General features: G+C 42.3%; 1 protein-coding gene across 1 annotated transcript; it reads left to right on the forward strand.

The window, feature by feature from the left end:
• The first annotated feature begins 215 nt into the window (after positions 1-215).
• nmi (N-myc (and STAT) interactor) lies at positions 216-18,625 on the forward strand. The gene is made up of 10 exons (XM_044217709.1): positions 216-366; positions 454-495; positions 596-661; positions 3,190-3,348; positions 3,437-3,553; positions 3,808-3,970; positions 5,165-5,271; positions 7,329-7,515; positions 10,814-10,917; positions 17,727-18,625. Exons 2-10 carry the CDS (start codon positions 457-459, stop codon positions 17,925-17,927), a joined length of 1,143 nt encoding a protein of 380 aa, XP_044073644.1. The 5' UTR covers positions 216-366; positions 454-456; the 3' UTR covers positions 17,928-18,625.
• Positions 18,626-25,691: the final 7,066 nt, after the last annotated feature.

Below are 25,691 nucleotides of genomic sequence, written 5' to 3' on the forward strand. Positions count from 1 at the left end.
AGTTAGTGGTGCTATACATCACAGCTAATCTATAGCTGTGATGTATAGCTTATGTTGCAAAATGAATTCATTACTCTATCATGAAAGATTCATCACCTGATATGACTGAGTATGAGTCTCACTCCACTGACCATGAAATATGCAGGTTGTGTAACGAACTGGCAACCAATGGAATGGAATGGAAGGGGGAGTGCGTCATCTACTGGCTGGATGTTATCAATGTTTTCAATAGCACCTTTAACTTTCACTTTTGATTTTGATTTCAGTTAGTCGGACCTGCAATTGCACTGAGTTGTCTTTTTTTTGTCTTTTTCACACTTTACGGTTGTTCGACAGGAAAAAAGGCAGCAACGACATACAGGACAGGTACTGCGGTTTAGTGTTAGGACAGGCTGTATTTGACTAGCTTTATTTTTCATATTTTGTTAACCGAGTTTCGTTTTCGTCCGTCAGGTCATGGCTGACATCTACAAAAACCGCCCGATAGATGTCAAGGTAAGGATTATTTGAGTATTTGACGAGTGTGGTCGTTACTTATCGGTGAAGGGCTAAGTGGTCCAGCCTGGTTGGTAACAGGGCTATTCCTTATTGTCAGATGGACGGTCTGGAGGAGGAAGGCAGTCGATTCGAGGAGGCCAAGAAAGAGCTGGAGACATGGAAGGTAATGAGAGGCAAAGTTCACAATACTTACATCATTTCATCTCCTAACCGTCTCGTGAACAAAACCTTACAAGTTCCAGAGGTTCAAGTACCGTTTTATTTGAGCACCGAAGAGAGTTCAGGCTGAACTCAGCATAGGCCTACAGAGAGAAAAACGCGAATCGCTCAAGGCGGAAGTTTCAAACCAGAATGGTGCGGTGTAATATTGTACATTTCTGTTAAAAAACGGAGGTAGATAACATACGTTTCCTGAGAATTCAACAGTCCCGTGAAAAGCAGAAGTGGAATACAAGTACTCTGATGCTTTACCAACAGTGTAAAATTACTCCAATTCAATTACAAATCCTGCATTCAAGTATATATATTATGGTTAATACTGGTCATGGATCAGTGCGTAAGTTGCATTTTACTGCTATAGATGGTGGAGGTGGACCTAGTTTCAGTGGCATAGCAGCATAAACATCTGGGCCCTGTATGCAACCTTAGCCTTCCGTTTTAATACAGCCACTGTCACGCCTACAAATAACTGAATCAACAAGTAAACACATGCATCTGTAGTGGTTATTAGTGTAATCAACAGTGAAGTGTTGCATTTAAAAAAAAAATCTCAGCATATTTCATTCACCATGAAGTTTTACAAGATTATAGAATTTCTGTCACAGCTTTTTAGGTCTTCATTATACCCGTACTGTACTCTTTGATTGGATTAAAATGTAAATATTTACCTAATGTCTTATACTGTAAGGATGATTGAAATGTCATTTTACGGTAAGTGTTGCAATATAGGGCTCCTATAATTATTAAATGATGGGGGAAAAGGGTTACCTAAAGCTAGCTAGCCATATCCTAAGATTACCATAGATCACGTTACATGAAACACCACTGCACAAAGTTAGTGGTGCTATACATCACAGCTAATCTATAGCTGTGATGTATAGCTTATGTTGCAAAATGAATTCATTACTCTATCATGAAAGATTCATCACCTGATATGACTGAGTATGAGTCTCACTCCACTGACCATGAAATATGCAGGTTGTGTAACGAACTGGCAACCAATGGAATAGAATGGAAGGGGGAGTTAAGGCAAAGGTGAAAAGCCATCTTATTCTGGCCCCTATGTTGACAAAGGATAATCATGTTTTTATTTGCAGAATTAAGTTGAATTAGTTTCCAACAAGTGCCAGCCCAGTCTGTTGCAACATAGAAGTAGCATAATAACACTTTAGAAACTTAAAGGCACAGATACAGAAGAGGTAGGCCCAGTATTTAAACTGAAAACACAGAGTTAGAACCTGCTATCACTTCTAAATTGATTGATTGGTCTTAATACAGGGAGTAATGTTCAATAAGTTTTAGATACAGAAATAGTCTGTCAAACTATTTATTCAGCCAACAGTAAGAATGCTAATGATGTAAAATTTCAAAATTGCACATAAAAACAAATGTTTAATTCCAGGCTTTTTGAGGGATGTTCAGTTAAATTTTGAATTCAACACAATCTCCCCCATGAAACTGATAAGAAAACTTAGCACTGCGCTTGAGTAGTAATTAGATATTCAATTCAATTCAATTTTGTTTTTATATAGCGCCAATTCATAACAGAAGTTATCTTATTGTAGTTTTCCTATAGAGCAGGTCTAGGCCGTACTCTTTATAATATTATTTACAGAGATCCAACAAATCCCAAAATGAGCAAGCATTTGGTGACATTGGCAAGGAAAAACTTCCTTTTAAGAGGCAGGGTTCCTCAGGGTGGGCGGCCATCCGGTTGGGTTGAGAGAGAGAGAGAGAGGATGCTGACCCTGGGTACTTAGCTCCACTTTTCCCCTCACTTCTACGCCCCTGGCTAGTTTTAAATACTTTATATACAGTTAGCTAGTTTAGTCCAGTGGTTCCCAACCCAGGAGTTGGGCCCCTCCAAAGGGTCACAAGATAAATTTGAGGGGTCATGAGCTGATTAATGGGACAGGAAAGAAGAAAAAAATAAGCTCTGATACACAAATTTGTTTTCTTTTTTTGTTTAAAGGGGAAATGTCTCTTTGGTGGAACTGCTAACAACTCATAGGTATCTGAAATGTGAAAAGTGGCTCCAAGTAGAGAATTTAATAAGAGTTAAATAAGAGGTTACAAACGTAAAAGGTTGGGAACCACTGGTTTAATCTTTAACATGCATTGTATTTAATACGGTTATCATGTTTTTTGTATTGTAAAATCTTAACCTGAAAAGAAACTAGTATATCTGTCAGATGAATTTAGTGGAATAGAAGTATATAGCTGCAGTAAATGGAAATACTTAAGTATAGTACCAATACCTAAGTACAGAATGAAAACAATCTGATACAATATGGTAAAATTACACTTCATTTCTCAGTACCTTCACTCGTGTCTGTGACAGATTAGGAATGGAGTATCGCAGTTTGTTTTCTTGGTTCTGCCCTTGACTATGACTACAATGTTAAAGTGCTTACTTTCAGGCAAACAGGTCTAGCTGTAGTCTCTCTGAACTCTTCCTGCTTTATCTTTAAGTCTAAAGCAGAGAAAGCTGATGATGTGAAAGCCAGGCTGATATTGGAAAAACTGGAAGAGGAGGAAGCCAAGATGAAGGCCCAGCAAGAGATGTTTGCATGTGTCGAAAAGCAAGAGGAGTGTCAGAAGGAATTCACTCAAAGCATGAACGCAGTGCAGGTACAGTACATCTGCAGGCTGCCGGGAAGAAATTAGATGAGGATAACAAGGGACTCACTACATTTTTTCACTTGATTCTTTCATACAGGATGAAATCCTGAAGCTTGGTAAACGAAGACAGGATTTGCTGGACAAACTGAGGAGATGTCAAGATGAACTGGAAGCTAAGAGGGCCGAGTCCACCAAACTGAAGCAGAAATTCAAGGTGGGAAAAGAAGAAAGTCCTCAGGATCGTCCACCAGCCCAAATTGTTCTTCCCTAACTACACCAGACTGTCACTGCATCCATTTCAGTCTATTTACTAGTAACAATACAATATACCTTACATTACAATACACTGACATATGCAGCAATAAGCTGCTACAATAATAACAATAATAATAACATACAATCTAACTTTTATAATGTCACAGATACAATTATTATCCTGTAAGTCAGTGTGTTCTTCCTCCTGTCCAGATTTACGCCCAGATTCCAGACACAGAGGTGAAGTTCAGGGCTCAGAATAAAGAGGAGAGGGAGGACGACAGTCAGCCAATCAGAGGAGTGTTTGCCATCAGCCAGAGACCCACTGTGCTTCTGCAGGAAGGACAGGCACTCATCACCTTTGAAGAGGAGAAAGGTACACATCACTTCATCTACTCTTCTGTGTGATAGACTGTAATGTGATAAGTAGCAGAGTTCTTCATCACTTGTATTTTAATATTAATACTACCAAAAATGATGAGTCAACAATTTGTATTCAGCACTGACTGGCTATGTCACATATGCACACATTAGTAGATAACAGTCACTCACCCACATGCAAATGAGAAAAGTAGCAGCAGTTTAACAAACTTTGAACATACACTAAAGTATGTGTTCATGAAAGCAAGACGTTCAAATACCATGTATTCACATTTTTATTGAAATCAAAATACTGAATTCAAACTTGAACTGAAGATTAGCTCTAGGTCCAAAAATATGAAAGTATGAAAGTCAACAATTTATTTTAAATAAAGGTGGAGAGGTATAGGTTACGTATCTCAATTGCAGTCCCTATAAAAGTCAGTTTTAATAACCTTGTCACAGCTTTATGTGGGATGTTCCTTTGTCTTCCAGATGTAGTTTTTGCCAGAAAATTGATGAACTGAGGTTGGACCTTCTATATATAACCTGATTATAGTATAATATACAGTTTAATATAATATACAGTATATACACTGGCTGCCCTGGTGGCCCACTACCCCTGCGGTTATACACAACACACAAGTAACTCTAGCAGCAACTTCCTTTCTCTAGCTGTAAAGACCATCCACGGCTCTCGATGGCTGTCGTTCTTAATGACGGCGATGGTGATCAGATGAATTAAAAACAGCCACATGACTTTTCAGTATCACTTTCTAAGGCACCCTTTATAAAGGGTTTATAAGTTAGAACTAATGGCTTTCTTATTTTTTTATAATTCATTTACCAAGAATTTATACTTCAATCAAATCACTTAGAAACTCTAACCCTTTATATTAGAAAGTGATACTTGCCTTTCTAAAATATTATTCAGATTCTTTCCAAAGTAGCAAAGTAAATCACTTTAACTGAACTTCACATGACATTTGGTTTTTCAGTTCACAGTTGAAAACTATGACCAATGTCAGTGTCTTCCATCTAGATCAATCACTGGTTAAAAAAAAAAACCCATGTGGCTTCCTCCTTTGTTTATTGGATTTAAGTTAATGTAGCTATTCAGCCAGCAGGGGCTGCTGCTGCTTTGGACTAGAACAGTAACAGACAAACGTGGCCAAAATGACTAATTTTTCTAATGTTTTCTGTCCTCCAGTGGCCTCTCAGATCCTGAAGATTGCCAAGTGCTCTGTGTCCTGTGACAGCATTAGTTTGGATGTGAAACCAAAAAGAATAACCATGGATCCTGCTGTTAAGTTTGAGGTATTTTTGTGCAGTGATGGTGGTTTTCCACTTTCAGGCCATGACAAGTATTGCTGCACATCAACAGACACACCCACTCCCACACACACAGTCTAACTATGTTTAGGGGTTGTGAATTTCCATCAGCGACAGCTAGATTCTCAATGGACGCCTGTAAGCTATATGTGAGGAAATAATAGTTAAATTGTTAAAAATTCAGAAGTCAGCTCAACAAAAAGATCAGTGATTGAGGGCTCAGAATCAAGGGCCAGGTGGGAGACTTGGGGCAGACGGCCCGGGGGCTGGACAGGTGCGGCGCTGGGGACCTCGGAGCTGATCATCTCATCATCTGAAGACCAGACAGAAGACTGGCGGCGAACACTGAGAGTCACAGGAGGCCGATGGCGAACACTGAGAGTCACAGGAGGCCGATGGCGAACACTGAGAGTCACAGGAGGCCGATGGCGAACACTGAGAGTCACAGGAGGCCGGCGGCGAACACGCAGCCCTTCTGGAGGCCGGCGGCGAAGACGCAGCCCTTCTGGAGGCCGGCGGCAAACACAGAGAGTCACTGGAGGCTGATAGCGAACACTGAGCCGTTCTGGAGGCCGGCGGCGAAGGTTGAACCCTCCTGGAGGCCGGCAGCGAAAGCTGAACCCTCCTGGAGGCCGGCGGCGAAAGCTGAACCCTTCTGGAGGCTGGAATCCTTCTGGAGGCCGGCGGCGAAGACCGAGAGTCTCTGGAGGCCGATGGCGAGGACTGACCCTTTCTGGAGGCCTGCCCATCCACTCAGGGACCAGTGGTGGTACCGCGGGGCCGGGGACTGGCAACGAGACATCAGGATGGGGAGCCGGCGACGGCGGGACATCAAGGCATGGCGACGAGGCGGCTGGACCTGGAACCGGCGACGGCGGGACATCAAGGCATGGCGACGAGGCGGCTGGACCTGGACAGGGTGCGGCTGCGATCCAGCAGAGGCCGGGAGCGATGGCGCCTGCCTTCCGGCAGAGGCCGGGAGCGATGGCGCCTGCCTTCCGGCAGAGGCCGGGAGCGATGGCGCCTGCCTTCCGGCAGAGACAGGGAGCGGTGGAGAGTGACCGGAATCTGTAGGCGAGGTGGTGCCGGCTGTTGAGAGCTGGATGGTGAGTCGGGAGACCTGCTGGGTTAGCTGTGTAATTTGGGAAACCATAGCCTGTTTGCTGTCTTTCAGAGTCTGGAGTAATTGTTCATGCTGGCCTAGCAGAATCTCTCGGTTAGCCAGCGCTATGTGGTAGGGTGCTACTTCTGGGGTTTTACCTGCTGGGTCCATGTTTGGTTGGATCATTCTGTCATAGCGGGGGTGCTATATGGAGGTATGTGGACCCAAAAACAGATGACGAGGAAGCGGTCTCAGGGTGAAGTAGCTGGATGACTACCGTGTTTATTGTGGGGTGGAATGCAGGCAAGAACAGGCAGAGGTGAGCAGACAAAATCCAAAATTCCAAACAAGGTCCACGGGAGAACAAAGAATCCAACACAACTTAGAGACAAGGCTCGGCAGGAACAACACCACGTGTACAACGATGATCCAACACAGAACAAAGAAAAGACCCAGACTAAATACCCTAGGGGAGGTGAGACAACGAGACACAGGTGCAAACAATCAAGGGAGGGCCAACAATCAAAACTGGAGGGAAAACACAGACTGGAAGTAAAAACACAAGAGAAGAAGAATACTACCAAAATAAAACAGGAAGTGATAACAAAACCTAAACTACCACAGCTATTGCACGATCAACACATAAGAGTGATAGAGTTTAACTGCAAAGCAACATAACTGATCATTGTGTGTGTGTGTGTGTGTGTGTGTGTGTGTGTGTGTGTGTGATCAAATATGCTTTGCATTTCCATTTTCACATAAAATCAGCCAGAAATGACAGTGCCATGGGCAAATTACTTAATTGGAGAGGTTGAAAACAATTAAAACTGTATATAAAGTCATACTGTACTTATGGTCTCTTCACACTGTATTGATATATATTCTTTGCGGTGACCATTAAAGAATCCCCTGTAATCAGTGTGTGCTGTCATCAATGAAGGTCCACCTCGATGTTTCCAGAAAGGAGCTCAAGGTTTTCAACATCCCCCCTTCCATGCCAGAGGAGAGAATGAAGGACCGACTGGAGATGAATTTCTCCAGGCCCAGCAGAGGAGGAGGAGAGGTGGAGAGTGTGGAGTATGATAAGAACACTGGGACAGGACAGATCACCTTTCTCCACCCTGGAGGTACAACTCTCTGGGCCACATTTACTAAGACAATGGTGCAGTGCAGATGTGTCCTGCAGTTCTCAGTGAATTTGCAGCCACATTCTGTGTTTATTTAGCTCCTGATTTACTAAGACAATGCCTCAGAATCAGTTAATGTTAGCACAGTACTTTAACAAAGTCCTCCTAGCGAATTCATCAATCTATTTCAAATTTTCGGAGTGCAATCTAAACACCTAGTAGCCCCCCTCGCTACGTTTCACCTAGATCTCAGAATCTAGATCTTTGGGTGGTAACACTCCATAAACTTTCATTGTTATGCAGATGAAACCCAATTATATATATCGATCAAGCCAGATGAAACTAACCAATTAGCTAAACTTCAAGCATGCCTTAGGGACATAAAGACCTGGATGACCTGCAATTTTCTGTTGTTAAACTCTGACAAAACTGAAGTAATTGTACTTGGCCCCAAATACCTCCGAGACATATATCTAAAGATATAGTTACTCTAGATGGCATTGCCATGGCCTCTAGCACCACCATAAGGAACCTCAGAGTTATCTTTGATCAGGATTTATCCTTTAACTCCTACATGAAACAAAATTCAAGGACTGCCTTCTTTCACCTACTTAACGTTGCAAAAATCAGGCACATCCTGTCTCAAAATGATGCCGAAAAACTAGTGTATGCATTTGTTACTTCTAGGTTGGACTATTGCAATTCCTTATTATCAGGCTGCCCGAATACATCCCTTAAGATCAATATTAGCTTCTCTGCACTGGCTCCCTATAAAATCCAGAATAGAATTTAAAATCCTTCTCCTCACCTACAAAGCTCTTAACAGTCAGACACCATCATATCTTAAAGATTTCATAATACCATATTGCACGACTAGAACACTGCGCTCCCAGAATGCAGGGTTACTTGTGGTCCCTAGAGTCTCCAAAAGTAGATTGGGAGCCAGCGCCTTCAGTTATCACGCTCCTCTCCTGTGGAGTCAGGTCCCAATTTGGGTTTGAGAAGCAGACACCATCTCCGCATTTAAGAGTAGCCTTAAGACTTTCCTCTTTGATAAAGCTTATAGTTAGGGCTGGCTTGGGTGAGCCCTGAACCATCCCTTAGTTATGCTGCTATAGGCCTAGACTGCCAGGAGACTTCCCATGATGCACCTCTTTCCTCTCTCCTCCTCTCCCTCTGTATGCATTTTTATCCCATTACTGCATGTTACTAACTCAACATCATCTCTCTCCCGTAGTTTTGTGCTTTCTCGTTTCTCTCCTTCTGTTGCATTCAGCAGGTATTTCTGCCTTCGAAGCTGCAGAGTCTGAATCTGTGGTTGTGGGCCACTTACTGCCCCCATGTTCCTGCTCGACAACTGCTACTGCAGTTGTTGTTATTGGCTCTCTATATAGTCCTATTATTATTAATATTATTATTAATATTAATGTTACCACTACAATTACATTATTACTATTTAAAAAATTCTAGGTGGTATTTGATTGTGCCTCCCTCTCCCCCCTCCCCCAAAACCTCTCTCTCTCTCAGTCTCTAAACCTCTCTCTCTAAACCCCCCCCATCTTTCTCTAAATCTATCTCTCTCTCAAAACCTAACACGGCAGCGGCAGATGGCCTCCCACTATTGAGTCTGGTTCTGTCCAAGGTTTCTGCCTCTTAAAGGAAGTTATTCCTTGCCACTGTTGCCAAGAGCAAGCACATGGTGGGATTTGTTGGGTCTCTGTAAATAATATTATAAGTAGTACGGTCTAGACCTGCTCTATATGAAATAAGTGCTAACTTCTGTTATGAATTGGCGCTATATAAATAAAATTGAATTGATCCACCTCAAATTTTAAGATCTTGATGATGCACAGTAGTGGAGATTGTGAGTTGCTGTAACTTGAGTGTACATTGTCCAATGTGTCCCGAATTTTGGGTGGGGGTCCTGACCTGAGGACAGCTACATGCCAATTAAGACTTGTACTCATTGTGCCACCTACTGGCAACAGGAAGTAAGCCTTGTATGACAATCATCATTTAATTTAGATGAAAGTTTCAGGATGTGGTCCACACTTCATATACTGAAACAAAACGTATAATTAGTGGCAAAGAAAAACTTCCTTTTTAGAGGCAGAAACCTCACGCAGAACCAGACAGAGAGCGAGAGAGAGAGAGAGCATGCAGGAGATAAGAGAGCATACAGTAACACAATGCAAATTCCACATAGAATTTTTAAATAATGTAGTGTTAATATTAATAAAATAATATTAGTAATAATAATGATAATAATAGTAATAAGACTAATAATAATTGTAGTAGGTGGTCCGCAATCATAGATCCGGACTCTACAGCTCCAGAGGCAGAAATACCTGCTGAAAGCGACAGAATCAGAATCAGAAATACAGTGTCACCAAACATGTAATAAGTAATAGTAATAAGTGGAGGTGCATGTACTGTCAAGAGTAATAGAGGTATATAATATCAATACAATAAATAAGAAAAACTAACATGGGAAAACTAATATTGCACGGGAGTAGTACACAGAATATTGCACAATTATTATTAATTAAGGCGGAGCTGTAATGCTCAATGTCCAGTTTAGTGACCTAGGGTCAAGACCTAGGGTCAAACAGACTAACCCTTAGAGGGAGGAGTTAAATAGTTTGATGGCCACAGGCAGCAAGGACTTCCTGTGGCGCTCTGTGGTGCTTTTTGGTGGGATAAGTCTTCCGCTGAAGGTGCTCCTTTGCTTGACCAGCACGTCATGGAGTGGGTGGGAGACACTGTCCAAGATGGCGTGTAGTTTGGCCAGCATCCTCCTCTCTGACACCACCGCCAGAGAGTCCAGCTCCACCCCCACAATGTCACTGGCCTTACGGATCAGTTTATTGAGTCTGTTTGCGTCCGCTACCTTTTAACCTGCTACCCCAGCATGCAACAGCATACAGGATAGCACTGGCCACCACAGACTCATAAAACATCTTCAGCATTGTCCGGCAGATGTTGAAGGACCTCAGCCTCCTCAGGAAATAGAGGCGGCTCTGGCCCTTCCTGTAAACAGCTTGAGTGTTCTTAGCCCAGTCCAGTTTGTTATCTAAGTGTACTCCCAGGTACTTATAGTCAGTCAGATAGTCAGTCAGTTCAGATCTAAATGAAACCCAACCCTGCTGAGCATTTATATTATAAAGAGTATGGTCTAGACCTGCTCAATAGGAAAAGCGCAATGAGATAACTTCTGTTATGAATTGGCGCTATATAAATAAAACTGAATTGAAATAATTATGTATTATAATGCTAAAGTGTGTGTGTGTGACTGTAGTTGCTGAGAGTCTGGCCCTGAGAGGGAGGTACCGTGTGGATCTGGACTCTGAAGTGAATGTGCAGGTTGGACCCATTTACAAATACCAGCTGCGCAAGTTTCAGGTAAGATACAGTACTAAGACTGGGTAAAGGTAACATTCAATCATTTTCAGAATCAGAATCAGAAATACTTTATTGATCCCTGAGGGGAAACTCTTTTGTTACAGCTGCTCACTATCACTTCAGTGCACACAGGAATAGAAGTACTTAAAAGTACTAAAAAATATAATACACTATAACACAGGTCAGAAAATAAATTAAGTACCAAGTGGGTATAAGTATAAAATTAAAATAAGTGTGAAGTACAAAGTGGGTTTACCGGTTGATGATAAGACAGTATAAAGTACGGTATGAAGTAATAGTGCATAGGAATAGTGAACTGTTAAGTGTAGCTATTAAGATTATAATGAGATGGAGGATATTGCACAGCAGTAATAGAGATATGAATAAATATCAATGAATAGGGAATTTTAAACTGGAGAGTATATTGCACAGCAGTAACACAGAAAATTGCACAGTTATGTCAAGTATTGCAGTGATGTTAATGATCTATGTCCAGTTTAATGACTTAGGGTCATATAGACTAACACTTAGAGGGAGGAGTTAAAAAGTTTGATGGCCACAGGCAGGAATGACTTTCTGTGGTGCTTTTTGGGGGGATGAGTCTTCCACTGAAGGTACTCCTTTGTTTGACCAGCATGTCATGGAGTGGGTGTCTCCCACCCACTCCATGTCCAAGATGGCATGTAGTTTGGTCAGCATCCTCCTCTCTGACACCACCGACAGAGAGTCCAGCTCCACCCCCACAATGTCACTGGCCTTACGGATCAGTTTGTTGAGTCTGTTAGCGTCCACTACCCTCAGCCTGCTGCCCCAGCATGCAACAGCATACAGGATAGCACTGGCCACCACAGACTTATAAAACATCTTCAGCATTGTGCGGCAGATGTTGAAGGACCTCAGCCTCCTCAGAAAATAGAGGCGGCTCTGGCCCTTCCTGTACAGAGCTTCAGCGTTCTTAGCCCAGTCCAGTTTATTGTCCATGTGTACTCCCAGGTACTTGTAATCCTCAACAATGTCTACACTGACCCCCTGGATGGAAACCGGGGTCACTGGTGCCTTGGCCCTTCATAGGTCTACAACCAGCTCCTTAGATTTTGTCGCATTGAGCTGCAGATGGTTCTGCTCACACCATGAGACAAAGTACAGCATGCTCTCCACTCCATCAGCATATCATGATCTGCATTCCTTCCCTGCCCTTTGTTTTTCCAAGACAATACACACTACAGAGTGGAACTTATCAGTTCTACACCGATCTCTCAACAAAGCACACTGATCACAAAAACAGATCCAAAACCCAAAGACTGGGGCTGCAATGAACAACTAATTTCATCTATACATTATGATGCAGTTTGTGTCAATAATTACACCCTTTATTCTTAAAGTCACAACTCAATCAAAACCAAACACACAGACATTGTACATGTACTGCTGGAATCAGTGCGACTGAGGTGCAACTATACCAATTTGACACCTGCAGCACACACCAGATCATACAGACAGAGGTATGGTAAAGTAGAAAGGATGTGCTGAGGTCTGTTCATTCGGATTCAAAACTATATTGTCCATTAATGCAGGCAATAATCAAAATTTGTCTTTTGCTAGTGCATGACACATGTAGAGATTTGATACAGTGTATATGTAAGAGCATCAAAGTGCACATAAAAAAGATGTAAAATTTCATACAGTAAAATGCTGTGTACTAACAGAAGTGGGAGTTAAAAATTAATTTAAAGAGTTGACCAGTGGCAGTTAAAAATTAGATACTAACTATAGAGTGCTCTGGCTCAGCTCAGTAATTCCATGTTCCTCCGTAGCTGCTGTTGAGCTGCACAGTGGCAGTGGTGATAAAGGATTTTCTAAAACAGCACTTCAGCACACAGGGAACTCTGAAGCTCCACCCCAACAGCATCATTTCAAAAAAGATATGAAGGGGGTGGGATGTGTCATCAAGGATTTTATTGGCCATTCTTTTTACTGCTTTTGCATGATGTTCTGAGAGCTGGGTATGTGTGCAGCCTGTGATTTTGGTTCCCTGGCTGACCACTCTGGAGAGTTTGGCTTTGCTCCTCACAGACAGGTGACTAAACCAAGACAATTACACTACACTACAAATACACTTTCTATCAGAGCTTGGTAGACATTGCTCAAGATCTCTTTTTTGAGAGATTATTATTATTATTTCAATGCCAAGATATTTGAAACTGGGATTCTGAGATCAGAACAAATGTAGCGGTGATACGCTTGGGAGGACCAACGGCCCAAGATTTGTATTAAAGTGCTCAGGAATGCCAATGCAGGAGGCTGAGGTAGCAGCTCCTATCCTGAAGGAGTGACCAGAGTAATGGATGGGACAAATGCTGGACAAAAAGTACGTGTTGGAAGTGCTGGTGAAACCAGAATCGAGTAGCCACTTGTCCAGACTCGGAGACGAAGAGAGGTTCTGACGTGGTTATGCTCTGGGATTTGTGGAATTCCGAGTAGTTTGCAAGCATCTCGAAAGGGTTCAGCGGTGATTGGACCTCGAAGTAAAAGATGGGCGTAGGATGGCCAGATTGATTGGTTTCGGTATTGTACATGGGACTTCAGTGCCCCCCTGCCTGGTATTCTGGTAGGTGGTATTCTACCTAAAATGAACATTTTAGGTAGAATACCATGGTGTCGTCTGAGAAATGTGACAAGTCTGAAATGTAGGCGTGACGGCATGGGTCAAACTGAAGAGTAGAGGCAGTGAATTCAGAGCATCTGAGGAAACCAAAGAAAGCCAGCAGAAACATGGCTTCTAAGGTTCGAGCAACATGAGGGATGCTGTATCCGGAGCTGAGGATGGTTAGAGGCTGGGCCAGGGCTGGTGGTTAGAAGTTTGGAGAAGAAGCTGATACTGCTAAGGTAAACTTTGATGGTGTGTGTTTTGATAGCCATCACGGTGTGGGCATAAGTAATGAAACAGGACAAGGTGACAAGATCAAACGACAGGAAGGTTATGTTGTACTGGTTGTGAAAGTGGCAGAAATTCTTCCAAGCTGACCAGTAAGATGAGAGGGTAGAGGGCGCTAAGCTGTTGATGACGTGATCAGACAGTGGAACCCGAAGGCCTGAGAAGAGTGAAGTCAATGTGACCAGACCTGATGCGGGTGGCGATGAGGGAGAGGAAATGATGAGGAAATCATCCAAGAGATAGACGAGGAATGAAATCTTATGGTTATTCAACAAGATCCAACAGAGGGCTTCTGACAGGGTGTCGAAGAGTTTAGGGCTGCTTTTGCAACCAGGTGAGCCTGACATTTCTTTCCGGACTATTTCCTTGTTGCAACACAGGGGGCTGATGCGGAAGTTAGTGTTGGGATTTACAATGTTTAAAGGGGGGCACCCACTTGTGTAGGTGCGATCAATTAATTATGGCAGAATTATCAAAGATAATCAGAAATAACATTAATAGATAAAGTCCTCAGGGGCACCACTCTTCTTAAAGAAGATAAATTGTTAATTAATGCCAATTAATTGATTGAGCAAAAGGGCCAATCATGAAGCCTTCTTTGACTTCCTTGGTGTTCAGGTGATCGACAGACCCTGGCTCATTAATGGCAGACTGAACATTTTTGCATGAAAAAGATGTGGATGGTCGTGTGGAAATTCCGGGGTGGGAACCTTCTCTAAATCCCTTGATGAGGAACTGAGCAAAAGCTGGATCAGGATGGTTTTGGAGTGTTGCTGCTAAGGCCCGGCCTAATGGGTGTTGAAAAGTGCTTACCTAGCTGCAAGGTGGGGTTGTGCGGGCATGCAGGGCAGGCGTGGCCTCCATCGTAGTAGGAGCAGACATGGAGGAAGCAGGACATGGTACATCCAGCCTCGTTGAAGTTATTGCAGATGGAACAACCTCTTTGGATCATGATTGGCCTGCCATTTTTTATCTCTACCTTTGTTTATGGGGAAGAAGAAGGTAGGGGCTGATGATGGTTGCCATAGAGGTATGAGTTCTGCTGATGATAGGCGAGAGAAAGCTGAAGTTCTTGTTTGGGCTTTATGTGGCTTAGCGTGAGCGGGAAAGGAGCAAGAAGAGGTTGGATGAGATGGGGCGCTACACAGGGAGCATGGTAGGGCTGCACAGGCAGCGAAGATGCAGTAATAGATTTCGTTGTCGAGTGTGCCCCAGTAAGTGTTCTCATTGAATTGTTGGAGGCGGGCAGCAGCTTCAGAGGCAAAGTGAATGTGGTACTGATAGAAATCATTTCCTCCAAAACGGAGGGCCAGATTTAGAATGACTGCCTTGTAGTCGTCCATTTCTTGCCGGTGGGTGGGAAATTGGGACCATAGTACATCACTGAAAAGAGAAAGCATAAGCAAACTCAGTGGAAGAAAGCTCTCTGGTGCGGGTGGTTTTCCTCCCTTTCGGGTAATGGAGTCCGTTTTGGCGGGTGGTTGGTGGATGGAAGGCATGATGAGAAAAGCAAGATCTATGTAATTACCATCTATGATCTGTTTACATAGATTGGAGGGAACTGGAGAAGGACGGGAGATGAAAGTGTTAGGATGCCGAATGGAAGGATTAGCTGTAGGGTGAAGTTGCCTGCTGGGCTGGAAAGTGTTGAGAAGGAAGACTGAAGTAAAGAGAGGAAGGGAATTGCTGCTGCAAGGGCTGTGGATGAAAGCTGGGTGCTGGCATCCCGGTGCCGGACGCTCCAACTGGTGGGACTGGTGAAGCTGGGAGACGGAAGATCCTGGAATTCCGGTAGGAAGTGGGCACCAGAGGGCGCTGCCATCTCGGGGGGGGGGGCTGCTGTGGCTGGCTGGTTTTGGTACTGGAGCTGGAAGGCAGGGGGGCACTGAAGTCCCAGTGTAGATTCTGCTGTATGATGTGGCCTGTTGGAGCTGTTGCTGAAAACAACAACCCTGATGAGAGGTGGAGAGCCCCAGAATTCCAGTGATGGTTGCTTCAACTGACTGTAATGGAATTTAATGTGGGTCAGAGGTGGTTGCTGAATCTGTGGTGATTTTTGCACTGGCTGATGAGTCACATTTTTTCTTTTGTTCTTCTTGTCTTCGAGCTGGAGGATGTGGGTGAGCTGTCCCTTTAATGGGAGCGCTGACGTCACGGCTTGTAGTTGGGGTGCGCACGATGCCGTCATCCGGAAGTGAGCTGGTGTTGACAGAACAGTGGCCATGAGGGGCTGACATGAGAGTTGAAGAATTTTGCTTTATTGACCGTTCTATAGAAGTTTCCTTTGTCCTTCAGCGCTTTCTGAAGTGAACGGTCCAGTCAGACAATTTTGATGAGGGCTATTTGTCGAGGAGCCTTACTTGGAGTGTGGTGACCAGCTGCGGGTTGTGAGCCCCAAGCTGTCTGGGAGATGACGGGGGGCCTGGGTTGTCCTCGGAGGGGAAGGAGTCGGAGAAGTGCAGTGGGGGCAACGGACTGATCTTGAGTGTCATCTACCTCTTTTTGATGGGGGAGAAGGGCTGGAGGAGACGGATGGTTCGTCGGATGAATTGTAGTGGTCTTGGGTGTGGTGGAGAGATGAACCAGATGGGATATAGACCATGGAAGTGACAGAATATGAGTGAGTGAGTGAGTGGATGGATGGGATTAAGTTCATCGTATATACAGTGGTGTGAAAAAGTGTTTGCCCCCTTCCTGATTTCTTATTTTTTTTGCATGTTTCAGATCATCAAACAAATTTAAATTTTAGTCAAAGATAACACAAGTAAACACAAAATTCTGTTTTTAAATGAAGGTTGTTATTATTAAGGGAAAACAAAATCCAAACCTACATGGCCCTGTGTGAAATAGCGATTGCCCCCTAAACCTAATAACTAGTTGGGCCACCCTTAGCAGCAACAACTGCAATCAAGCATTTGCGATAACTTGCAATGAGTCTTTTACAGTGCTGTGGAGGAATTTTGGCCCACTCATCTGGAGGGTTTTCGAGCATGAACTGCCTTTTTAAGGTCATGCCACAGCATCTCAATAGCATTCAGGTCAGGTCTGACTAGGCCACTCCAAAGTCTTCATGGGAGATGGGTTAGGTAGGTATTTATGGAAGTGCCGGAAGTGGAATGGTTGAGGTGTGGTCCTGCTCCTGAAACTCCAAATCATCTGCGTACTTCACTAAAGTGAGGCAGTTGTTATTGCACATGATCTCGTTGGTATATATACACATGTTTTAACATTACTACATACTATTATTATCCCATTCATATACACATATTTACTAGTATAGTACCACTCACATGGCAATTGATGGCATTTCTGAGTAGCCCAACTGAACTTATTTCCCTGGAATAAAATATGCATCCGTTGACTAAAAAGATTAGAATATTGTACTCTTCTACTCCACTACATTTATCTGACAGCTAATTACTAGTGACTTTTAGATTAAGATTTATATACAAATAATAGACATAGTAAGTCAAATTGTGGATTTTTTATAATTTTGACTTAGAAAGTCAAATGTTGTAGTATGTTTTGACTTACGAGTATCTTTATTTTATTTATTCCTAACTTTTCATCAGTTGTTTAATGTTAAGAGTGATGTTCAAGAACTTTGTTTTTGTTCATTGTTACAAAATACATTCTACATTACTCATCTGTAATATTGGTCAGTGGTTAGCTTAAAAAACTCTGAAGCCAAATTGTATCCTTTTAGTATTAAATCCAAATTGATCAAATATAGAGCAACAGCTGTGGTCAGCTTGAGTTCACATCAGTGGTAGCAGTCTATCAATATCCATCTCCTCATTTGATTCTGAAGAAGAGAAAGAAGTTGTGTAACAAACAGAGTGATGACAAAGCTGATGTTGATGGTTCGTTTCAGACATTCTGTGGCTCTCCAGAGCGAACCATCCTCCTGGATGACATCAAGGATGTGAAGGACGAGGAGGACCTGCAGGACCACCTGGAGATCCACTTCCAGAAGCCCAGCAACTATGGTGGTGAGATAGAGTGCATCAAGTACATCTCCAGGGGGAAGGCTCTGCAGGCCTTTTTTCTCTGTGAGGACTCTGTGGATGACTGACTTTAACCAGCAGGAGCCAAACCTCCTACATCTGCAACATGTAAGGAAAGTAAAAAGAAGCTCCTCCCCATCCACTGGTAATCTGTCTGTCTCCTATGCTTGTTAGAAATAGAAACTATTTGTAATATGTTTTGGATTATTTCAAAGAATTCTGTATATTTCTTGTCATGCCTAAATTGAAAGGATGCATTTTGGAAAATTCTCTTATTTCCTGTCCTGTTGAGAAGATTTAGTAATTTCATCTCTGTGCATTCAATAGAGGGTCTGAATTTGATTATATGTTTTCATATCACACGGTGAGGGGTGTTAAGTGGTCATCGGCAAAGTACTCAACAGCAGTCTGTAGCCAGAGTGTCCTGACACATATGTAGATAACTGTATAACCTGGAAAGTAATCTCACAGCCTGATTGTATGTAGATGCCTGGTCCTACATTAAGGCAGGGTTTGACAGCCTCACAATTTATTTATTCGCATTTGTTTGATGATTTCTGTGATTTGGATGTCTGTCTGTATGCCTATTCCTGATAGATTACTTTGTAACATGAAGGCAGTACTGATGTAACAAGAGATATAATACCGTAATAGTGACGTTGATAGGTTTTCAATGTAGTGAGTCCCCGGGACCCACAGGTGGTCATTTGAGTGGGTCCCAGGGAAATTGAGTGGGTCCCCAATAAAATGTGTGTCTTTTGACAAATTGTAGTGTTTGGTGTTATATGGTTATAATTATGGTATTAATGTATGTTGAAAATTTATCTGATAATTAAACAAATAAAATCCCAAATCTGTAAATACACTGCAGACACACAGCAGCTAACAGGTTATATTATACGGAGAAATATTAGCTTTTTCTGGGTGAATAAATGAATGGAGTCATAACACCATCAAGCACATCATGGTAAATTAGGAAAGTAGTTTAAAAAAACACACACACACACACACGGTGTATTTACTGCATACTGCCGTTATAAAATAAGTGCAATTAGCTGATAATTAGCCTGATAGCCACCGTCAGTAATCAATACAAACACACATTATTAGATTGCAAACCATTAATCAAACAAATAACTAACTGCAGTCGACCATATCATACCTTAGCAGTTACCTAGTGTTTCTGTAGTGGTGACAAAATAAATTAAATATAGGCTACATACAGTATTAACAGTTTGAATTAAACTGAAGCTCCCTGGAAAATAATATGTCAAACTCCCTTTAAGAAATCTCTAGAAACACAAGATAAATATGTCAATAGTCTTCTTGTCAATTTGGCATCAATATAATCCATAAAGAAACTGTATTTCCGTACTTACATACTTTCTGTGCTTCACATTTTGTATTTTGTCTCAACTTGCTACCAGCCTCCATTTGTTACGGACAGATAGGCAGGAGACAGTGATAGGGCAACAGATGGATATTTATTGGATTACAGCACAGAGCAGACAGGTTTACAGTTAAGAAGTGAGGTTAGGGATACGTAATGGGATGAATACGGGCTATTGCTACTGTCCTTTGTCTTACTGTTCCGTAGACTGTAGATGGGTAGATGATGAATGGAGATGGGGAGAACACGCTGGAGTAGAACTGGGGAGTCTTGCTACGTTCACAGGTCGAGACCAGATAACTGGCTGAGGTGAGTGGTGGGCCTTTATCCTAGTAGTGATGAGGTGCTGATGGGGAGCAGGTGTGTGTGATTAGTACTCTGGTGAGGGAGTGCGCTGTGACTGGCTGATGGTGAGCCTAGCGTGTCTGTGACACCATTGTTTAGCTGCACTATTTTAGTTGGAGAAGCATTTAGGAATGAGAGGCAAACGTTTCAAAAATTAAGATTTCTCACTAAATTACGGGCTGGTTGGTGGACCAGATACACAACGAATTAAACACAGACTCATATCACCGTCTATCGTGTGTGTGTGTGACAGTATTTGAAGAGTTTTTTCTGTCGTTACTAAAGTAACTACCCGGTTTGCTGCTTCCCATTTGGTGCTGGAGAGATACAGTATATGCGCAGATGGTAATTCAATTCAATTCAGTTTTATTTATATAGCGCCAATTCATAACAGAAGTTATCTCATTGCACTTTTCCTATAGAGCAGGTCTAGACCGTAGTCTTTATAATATTAAGAAACAAGTTTTTTGACAGTGTGCGAATTAATAATTTAAATGAAGGTTGCTTGCCTATTATATTAATACCATGTTGAAACTTTTGTACACATACACACACACACACACACAGGGCATGAGGCTTAACAATTCAAAGTGTTGTCCTGCAGACTTGCTGACTGCAGGGAAAAGTTGATTAGCTGTTGCAAACAGGCTTCCATTTATACAAAGAAACAGGGATATCAGAAAGAACATCATATACTGAGGGAGGAAAAGTATCAGTTTTGGGGAATGAAGCAGGGTGGAATCGTGTGCTAAGAGGCTGGGACCAGCCTGTGCACCACAGAAGGGAGAGCTAAGTCTAAACCACAGCCCCTCCCATCCTCTGCAGAAACAGATAGTTGTACATTCACATTTAAAACTCTGTGTAATGTTAAGAATAGCATTTTTTTAGGATGATGAGATTAACAGCTTGCTGACTGTGGTTTTCTGAATAGAAAAGATCCTTGTACAAGATGCTTTTGATCCTCCAATGCTTTAATAAATGCCAAATTAAGGAATAGCTGCACTTTTCCTAAAGAGCAGGTCTAGACCGTACTCTTTATAATATTAGAGACCCAACAAATCCCACCATGAGCAAGCATTTGGCAACTTCATGGAAGCCCAGTTTTGCCAGAAGAATAAAAAGTAAATGAAATGTTACAAAAATTATCAAAATTATGACACAGGAAGTCAAACTTTTGACTTAATATCATAATTCTGGATGAATCGCAACACAATTACATACAGTCAATGCAGCTATCAGTTGTACTTGAACTATGAACCAAGTTAGCACTAGCGTTAGCTGCCTTTCCCAGTACTCCTATTGGTTGTTAAGGGCATATATTCACGGGTTCCGAAATACTCCAAAATACACTCCAGTGGTTGTATTTGAGCGAGTAACTCAAGGCGAAATTTTGGTTTGAACAGACCTTTACAGTGCTGTGATCTGCCTACTAAATTTTGACATACAGTATTTTGATCTGAAGCTGGTACTGGATCAGAGAGCAAAAAACTGCAAACTATATTCATCTCAGCATAACAAAACATATGTGAACAAAGAGCATTGGTGGTAGACAAAATGTCAAGAAATGTCACCAGGAACATTACACTGCATGCAAGCCTTTAATATCCGAACATATCAAGGAAAGTATACCTTAATCATTTTACCTCACCTTACTGCTAACCCTAACCTCTCATACCTCATAGGATATCTCAACTGAAACGTGTGGCTCTAAAAAATACACAAACTACAGAGAAAAGGTATCATGTCAAGCTTAAGATAATGAAGATATGCAGCTAAGAAGAAGATTAATTCCACACCATGGACATTATGACTCGATATAGCTAAGGCTGACAGTATACTGCTGCTGTGAGAAGTAACAGTAACAACTCACTGTTTCTCAATAAAAAGTCAATTGAACAGTTGAAAGAGTTAATTTTTCTAAGAAATTTAACATTAGATTGAAAACACATTTTACTGCCAAGAACTGTCTCAAGTTCCATGGTCCTGAATAACTGAATAAAACCCATCTCCAACTGGTGTTAAAATGTGATGATCTGGATCTGGATCAGGAAAAAGACATCTGGAAGTGGTCTGCATACCTAATTTGCATATTGAGATCAGATCACAGTGTGGACAGAATTTAGATAATGACAACACTTATTAATATTAGGTATAAATGCTAAATAAATAGGTGGATGAGCATATAGAATACACATGCTTCCATACAATACAATAATTAACCTCCTACTGTACTCTGTGACATGTATACAAATAATGAGCGGCCCAGTTGACCTCAACTTTGGATCAAGATGGCAAGAGGAAAAGATCTAAAAGAGAGGATGTCTATCTACAGGGCTCGAGGGCTCACTATTGGTTTGATGAGGATGAAAATTATGTGAATCATATACTATGGCCTTCACAGTCACCAGATCTCAACCCAACTGAACACCTATGGGAGATTGTGGAGCGATGTCTTCATTCTCTCTAAATGAGGGAATATCTTTTGGAAGAATGCTGTACATCATTTAGTAGAGTTCCACACGCTATGATAAGGAGCACTGACGCTGTTCTAGTGGAACAATGCCTTACTAACACACATCGTGTTGGATTTTCAACAGCTATCTGTAGTTGCAGGTGCTAGTGTATTGGGGGTCACGAAGAAGGTCATGTCGCCTGTAGCACTCAAGGTGAAATGCCATACTTCTTTCTGGTTCCAAGCCCATCATTTCGCTGTCATGCACACTCCACACCCTGTCCAAAGTATTCTGCCAGTCAAGTGTCTCCATAAAGTATGCTTGGCATAATTTCATCCAAAGCACCAAATCAGTCTTGACACCTGCTTCATTTTCAAATGATGCCCAGCCCATAGATACTTTGGAACCTCTCGTCCTTGGTCCTCAGCAGTGTGTATTTGTGTTACATGGCAGCACAGCTGTTAGTTTTGGTCTGCTGATAGTGTGTTGTTACCACAGTGGGTATGTCTCCTCCACTGTAAGACATCCTCTTGGTGGCTCTGGAGGACTTCCTCCTCTTCATGTTAGGCATGTTGTTGTTCTTGTTTACACAGGTCAATGTGGCCACGTGGAAAATTTGTCTCTGACGCTGTTCTCAGATTGCAGAGAAGAACACTCCAGGTAGGGGGCGCTCAGCTGCTGGGCTGTGTTGGAACCCTGCTAATGGAAACATTAACAGGAATACGTCACATTGATACTCTGCATTCCCAATATGTAGTTACGTGTTTAAACTGATAAATAGAGCTGACACATTTAGTCAATTAGTCCAGGGGTGGCATGGTGGCATGTTCCATGGACAGCCAACAGTTTGCAGTCTCTACCCATTGCTTAGCACTTCAGGCAGAGGGGAGGTGATCAGTGGGGAAACAAACTGTTGGCTCTCCATGGTACATACAATAGTTGGACACCCCTGGATTTGTCCATAGACACAATTAACCAACAATAATTGACAAACAACTTACAGTTTATGTCATTTGTCAAAAGAAAAATGCCAAACATTTGCAGATTCCAACTTCTTGTTCCTCAAGGTTCTGTGCTTGGACCGATTCTGTTCACCTTATATATGCTTCCTTTAGGCAATATTATTAGGAAACACTCCATAAACTTTCATTGTTATGTGGATGATACCCAAGTATATCTATCTATCAAGCCAGATGAAACTAATCAGTTAGCTAAACTACAAGCATAAGGGACATAAAACCTGGATGACCTGCAATTTTCTGATGTTAAACTCTGACAAAACTGAAGTTATTGTACTTGGTATATATTGGTATATATAGATATAGTTACTCTAGATGGCATTACCCTGGCCTCCAGCACCACCGTAAGGAGCCTCAGTTATCTTTGATCAGGATTTATCCTTTAACTCCCACATGAAACAAACTTCAGGGACTGCCTTCTTTCACCTATGTAACATTGTAAATGTCAGGCACATCCTGTCTCAAAATAATGCTGAAAAACTAGTCCATGCCTTTGTTACTTCTAGGCTGGATTATTGCAATTCCTTATTATCCGGCTGCCCGAATAAGTCTCTTAAAGACTCCCCAGTTGATCCAAAATGCTGCGGCACATGTACTGACAAGAACTAGGAAAATAGATTATATTTCTCCAATATTAGCTTCTCTGCACTGGCAGAATCCTTCTCCTCACCTACAAAGCTCTTAATGGTCAGGCGCCATCATATCTTAAAGAGCTCGTAATATCTTATTAACCCATTAGAACATTGCGCTCCTAGAATCCAGGGTTACTAGTTGTTCCTAGAGTCTCCAAAAGTAGAATGGGACCCAGAGCCTTCAGTTGTCAAACTCCTCTGCTGTGGAATCAGATCCCAGTTTGGGTTCGGGGAGGCAGACACCATCTCCACATTTAGGAGTAGGCTAAAGACTTTCCTCTTTGATAAAGCTTATAGTTAGGGCTGGCTTGGGTGAGTCCTGAACCATCCCTTAGTTATGTTGCTATAGGCCTAGACTGCCGGGAGACTTACATGATGCACCATGATACCATGATGCACTGAGCTCCTCTCTCCCTCTCTATCTGTATGCATTTCTCATTAATATATGTTACTAACTCAACATCTTCTCTCTCCCGTAGTTTTGTGCTTTCACGTCTCTCTCCTCTCTCCTTCTGTTGCTTTCAGCAGGTATTTCTACCTCCAAAGCTGCAGAGTCTGGATCTGTGATTGTGTGCCACCTGCTGCCCCTGTGTTCCTGCTCGACAACTGCTACTACAATTGCTATTATTAGTCTTATTACTATTATAATCATTATTATTCCTATCTCTTTAATTCCTATTATTATTTCTTTATTAATATTAATATTATCACTACCATTACATTATTATTATTATTTTAAAATTCTAGGTGGAATTTGTATTGTCGAATAGCAGCTCAAAGGGAGAAAATACCTTGGAAGTTGGGTGCCAGTGTAGCAAAGACTACCGTGGGTTCCCCGGCACAAACACAGATGCATTAGAGCGTTTCACAGGTAACGTCTTTTATTGGTACAGACTGCTCACACAAATTCTTTCTATACTAAACACAAAACACTTCACCATATGCCTCTGGCAAGCCCAGCTCTGTCGCACTGGTTGAGGTGCCTTTTCTTCAAAGTCTTCATTTTGTTAATTTTGTTCTTCTTCGGCCATTCAGAGACCCCACAACAACATCCAAAGGACTGCAGGCCTCACTTGCCTTAGTTAAGGTCAGTGTTCATGACTCCACCATAAGAAAGGCAAAAATGGCCTACATGGCAGAGTTCCAAGACGAAAACCACTGCTGAGCAAAAAGAACATTAAGGCTCATCTCATTTTTGCCAAAAAACATCTTGATGATCGCCAAGACTTTTGGGTAAATAGTCTGTGGACTGATGAGACAAAAGTTGAACTTTTTGGAAGGTGTGTGTCCCATTACATCTGGCGTAAAAGTAACACCACATTTCAGAAAAAGAACATCAGTACAACAGTAAAATATGGTGGTGGTAGTGTGATGGTCTGGGGCTGTTTTGCTGCTTCAGGACCTGGAAGACTTGCTGTGATAAATGGAACCATGAATTCTGCTATCTACCAAAAACTCCTGAAGGAGAAGCTGTGTAGTGTCCACTTGTAGAGATCAGAGGAAGCCAGTTGCACCACCTGTGGTTGTCCTTACAGAGTTAACAGCTTGGCGTTAACTTGCTTCATGCTCCTGTTAGCATGTGAAGTTAGCTGGCAGGCTTTGTGTGACGCAGCTGTTTTTGTTAAACTTTGTTGCAGAGATCTAATAGGACTTTGCACTGCTTTGGCAGATCAGGAGGTTTTGCTGCGTGCGTCTGCTCCGAGCAGATTACATGACAAAGCCAGGAGGAGAGAGTTCAGGTGGGTGTCTGCTGGGGAGCATGCCAAACTAAGCGGGGGGACAGCCATGGCCACCGTAGTAAAGGATTCCAGGAGAAAGAGAGACAGAACAAATGATCGCTGACCTTTTTATTGACCTGGTGACATCCCCGCCACAGGTCAGACTGGCCAATGCTGCGTTCATTGGCTCTCAGGATTGCAAGACAAAAGAGAATGCAGTCTCCTAACAAAAGTTCAAGTGGCGGAAATGGAGTCAGAGGAGAAATCGGAATGCA

Source organism: Siniperca chuatsi, linkage group LG12 (assembly GCF_020085105.1).
Source record: "Siniperca chuatsi isolate FFG_IHB_CAS linkage group LG12, ASM2008510v1, whole genome shotgun sequence".
Classification (NCBI taxonomy): Eukaryota; Metazoa; Chordata; class Actinopteri; order Centrarchiformes; family Sinipercidae; genus Siniperca; species Siniperca chuatsi.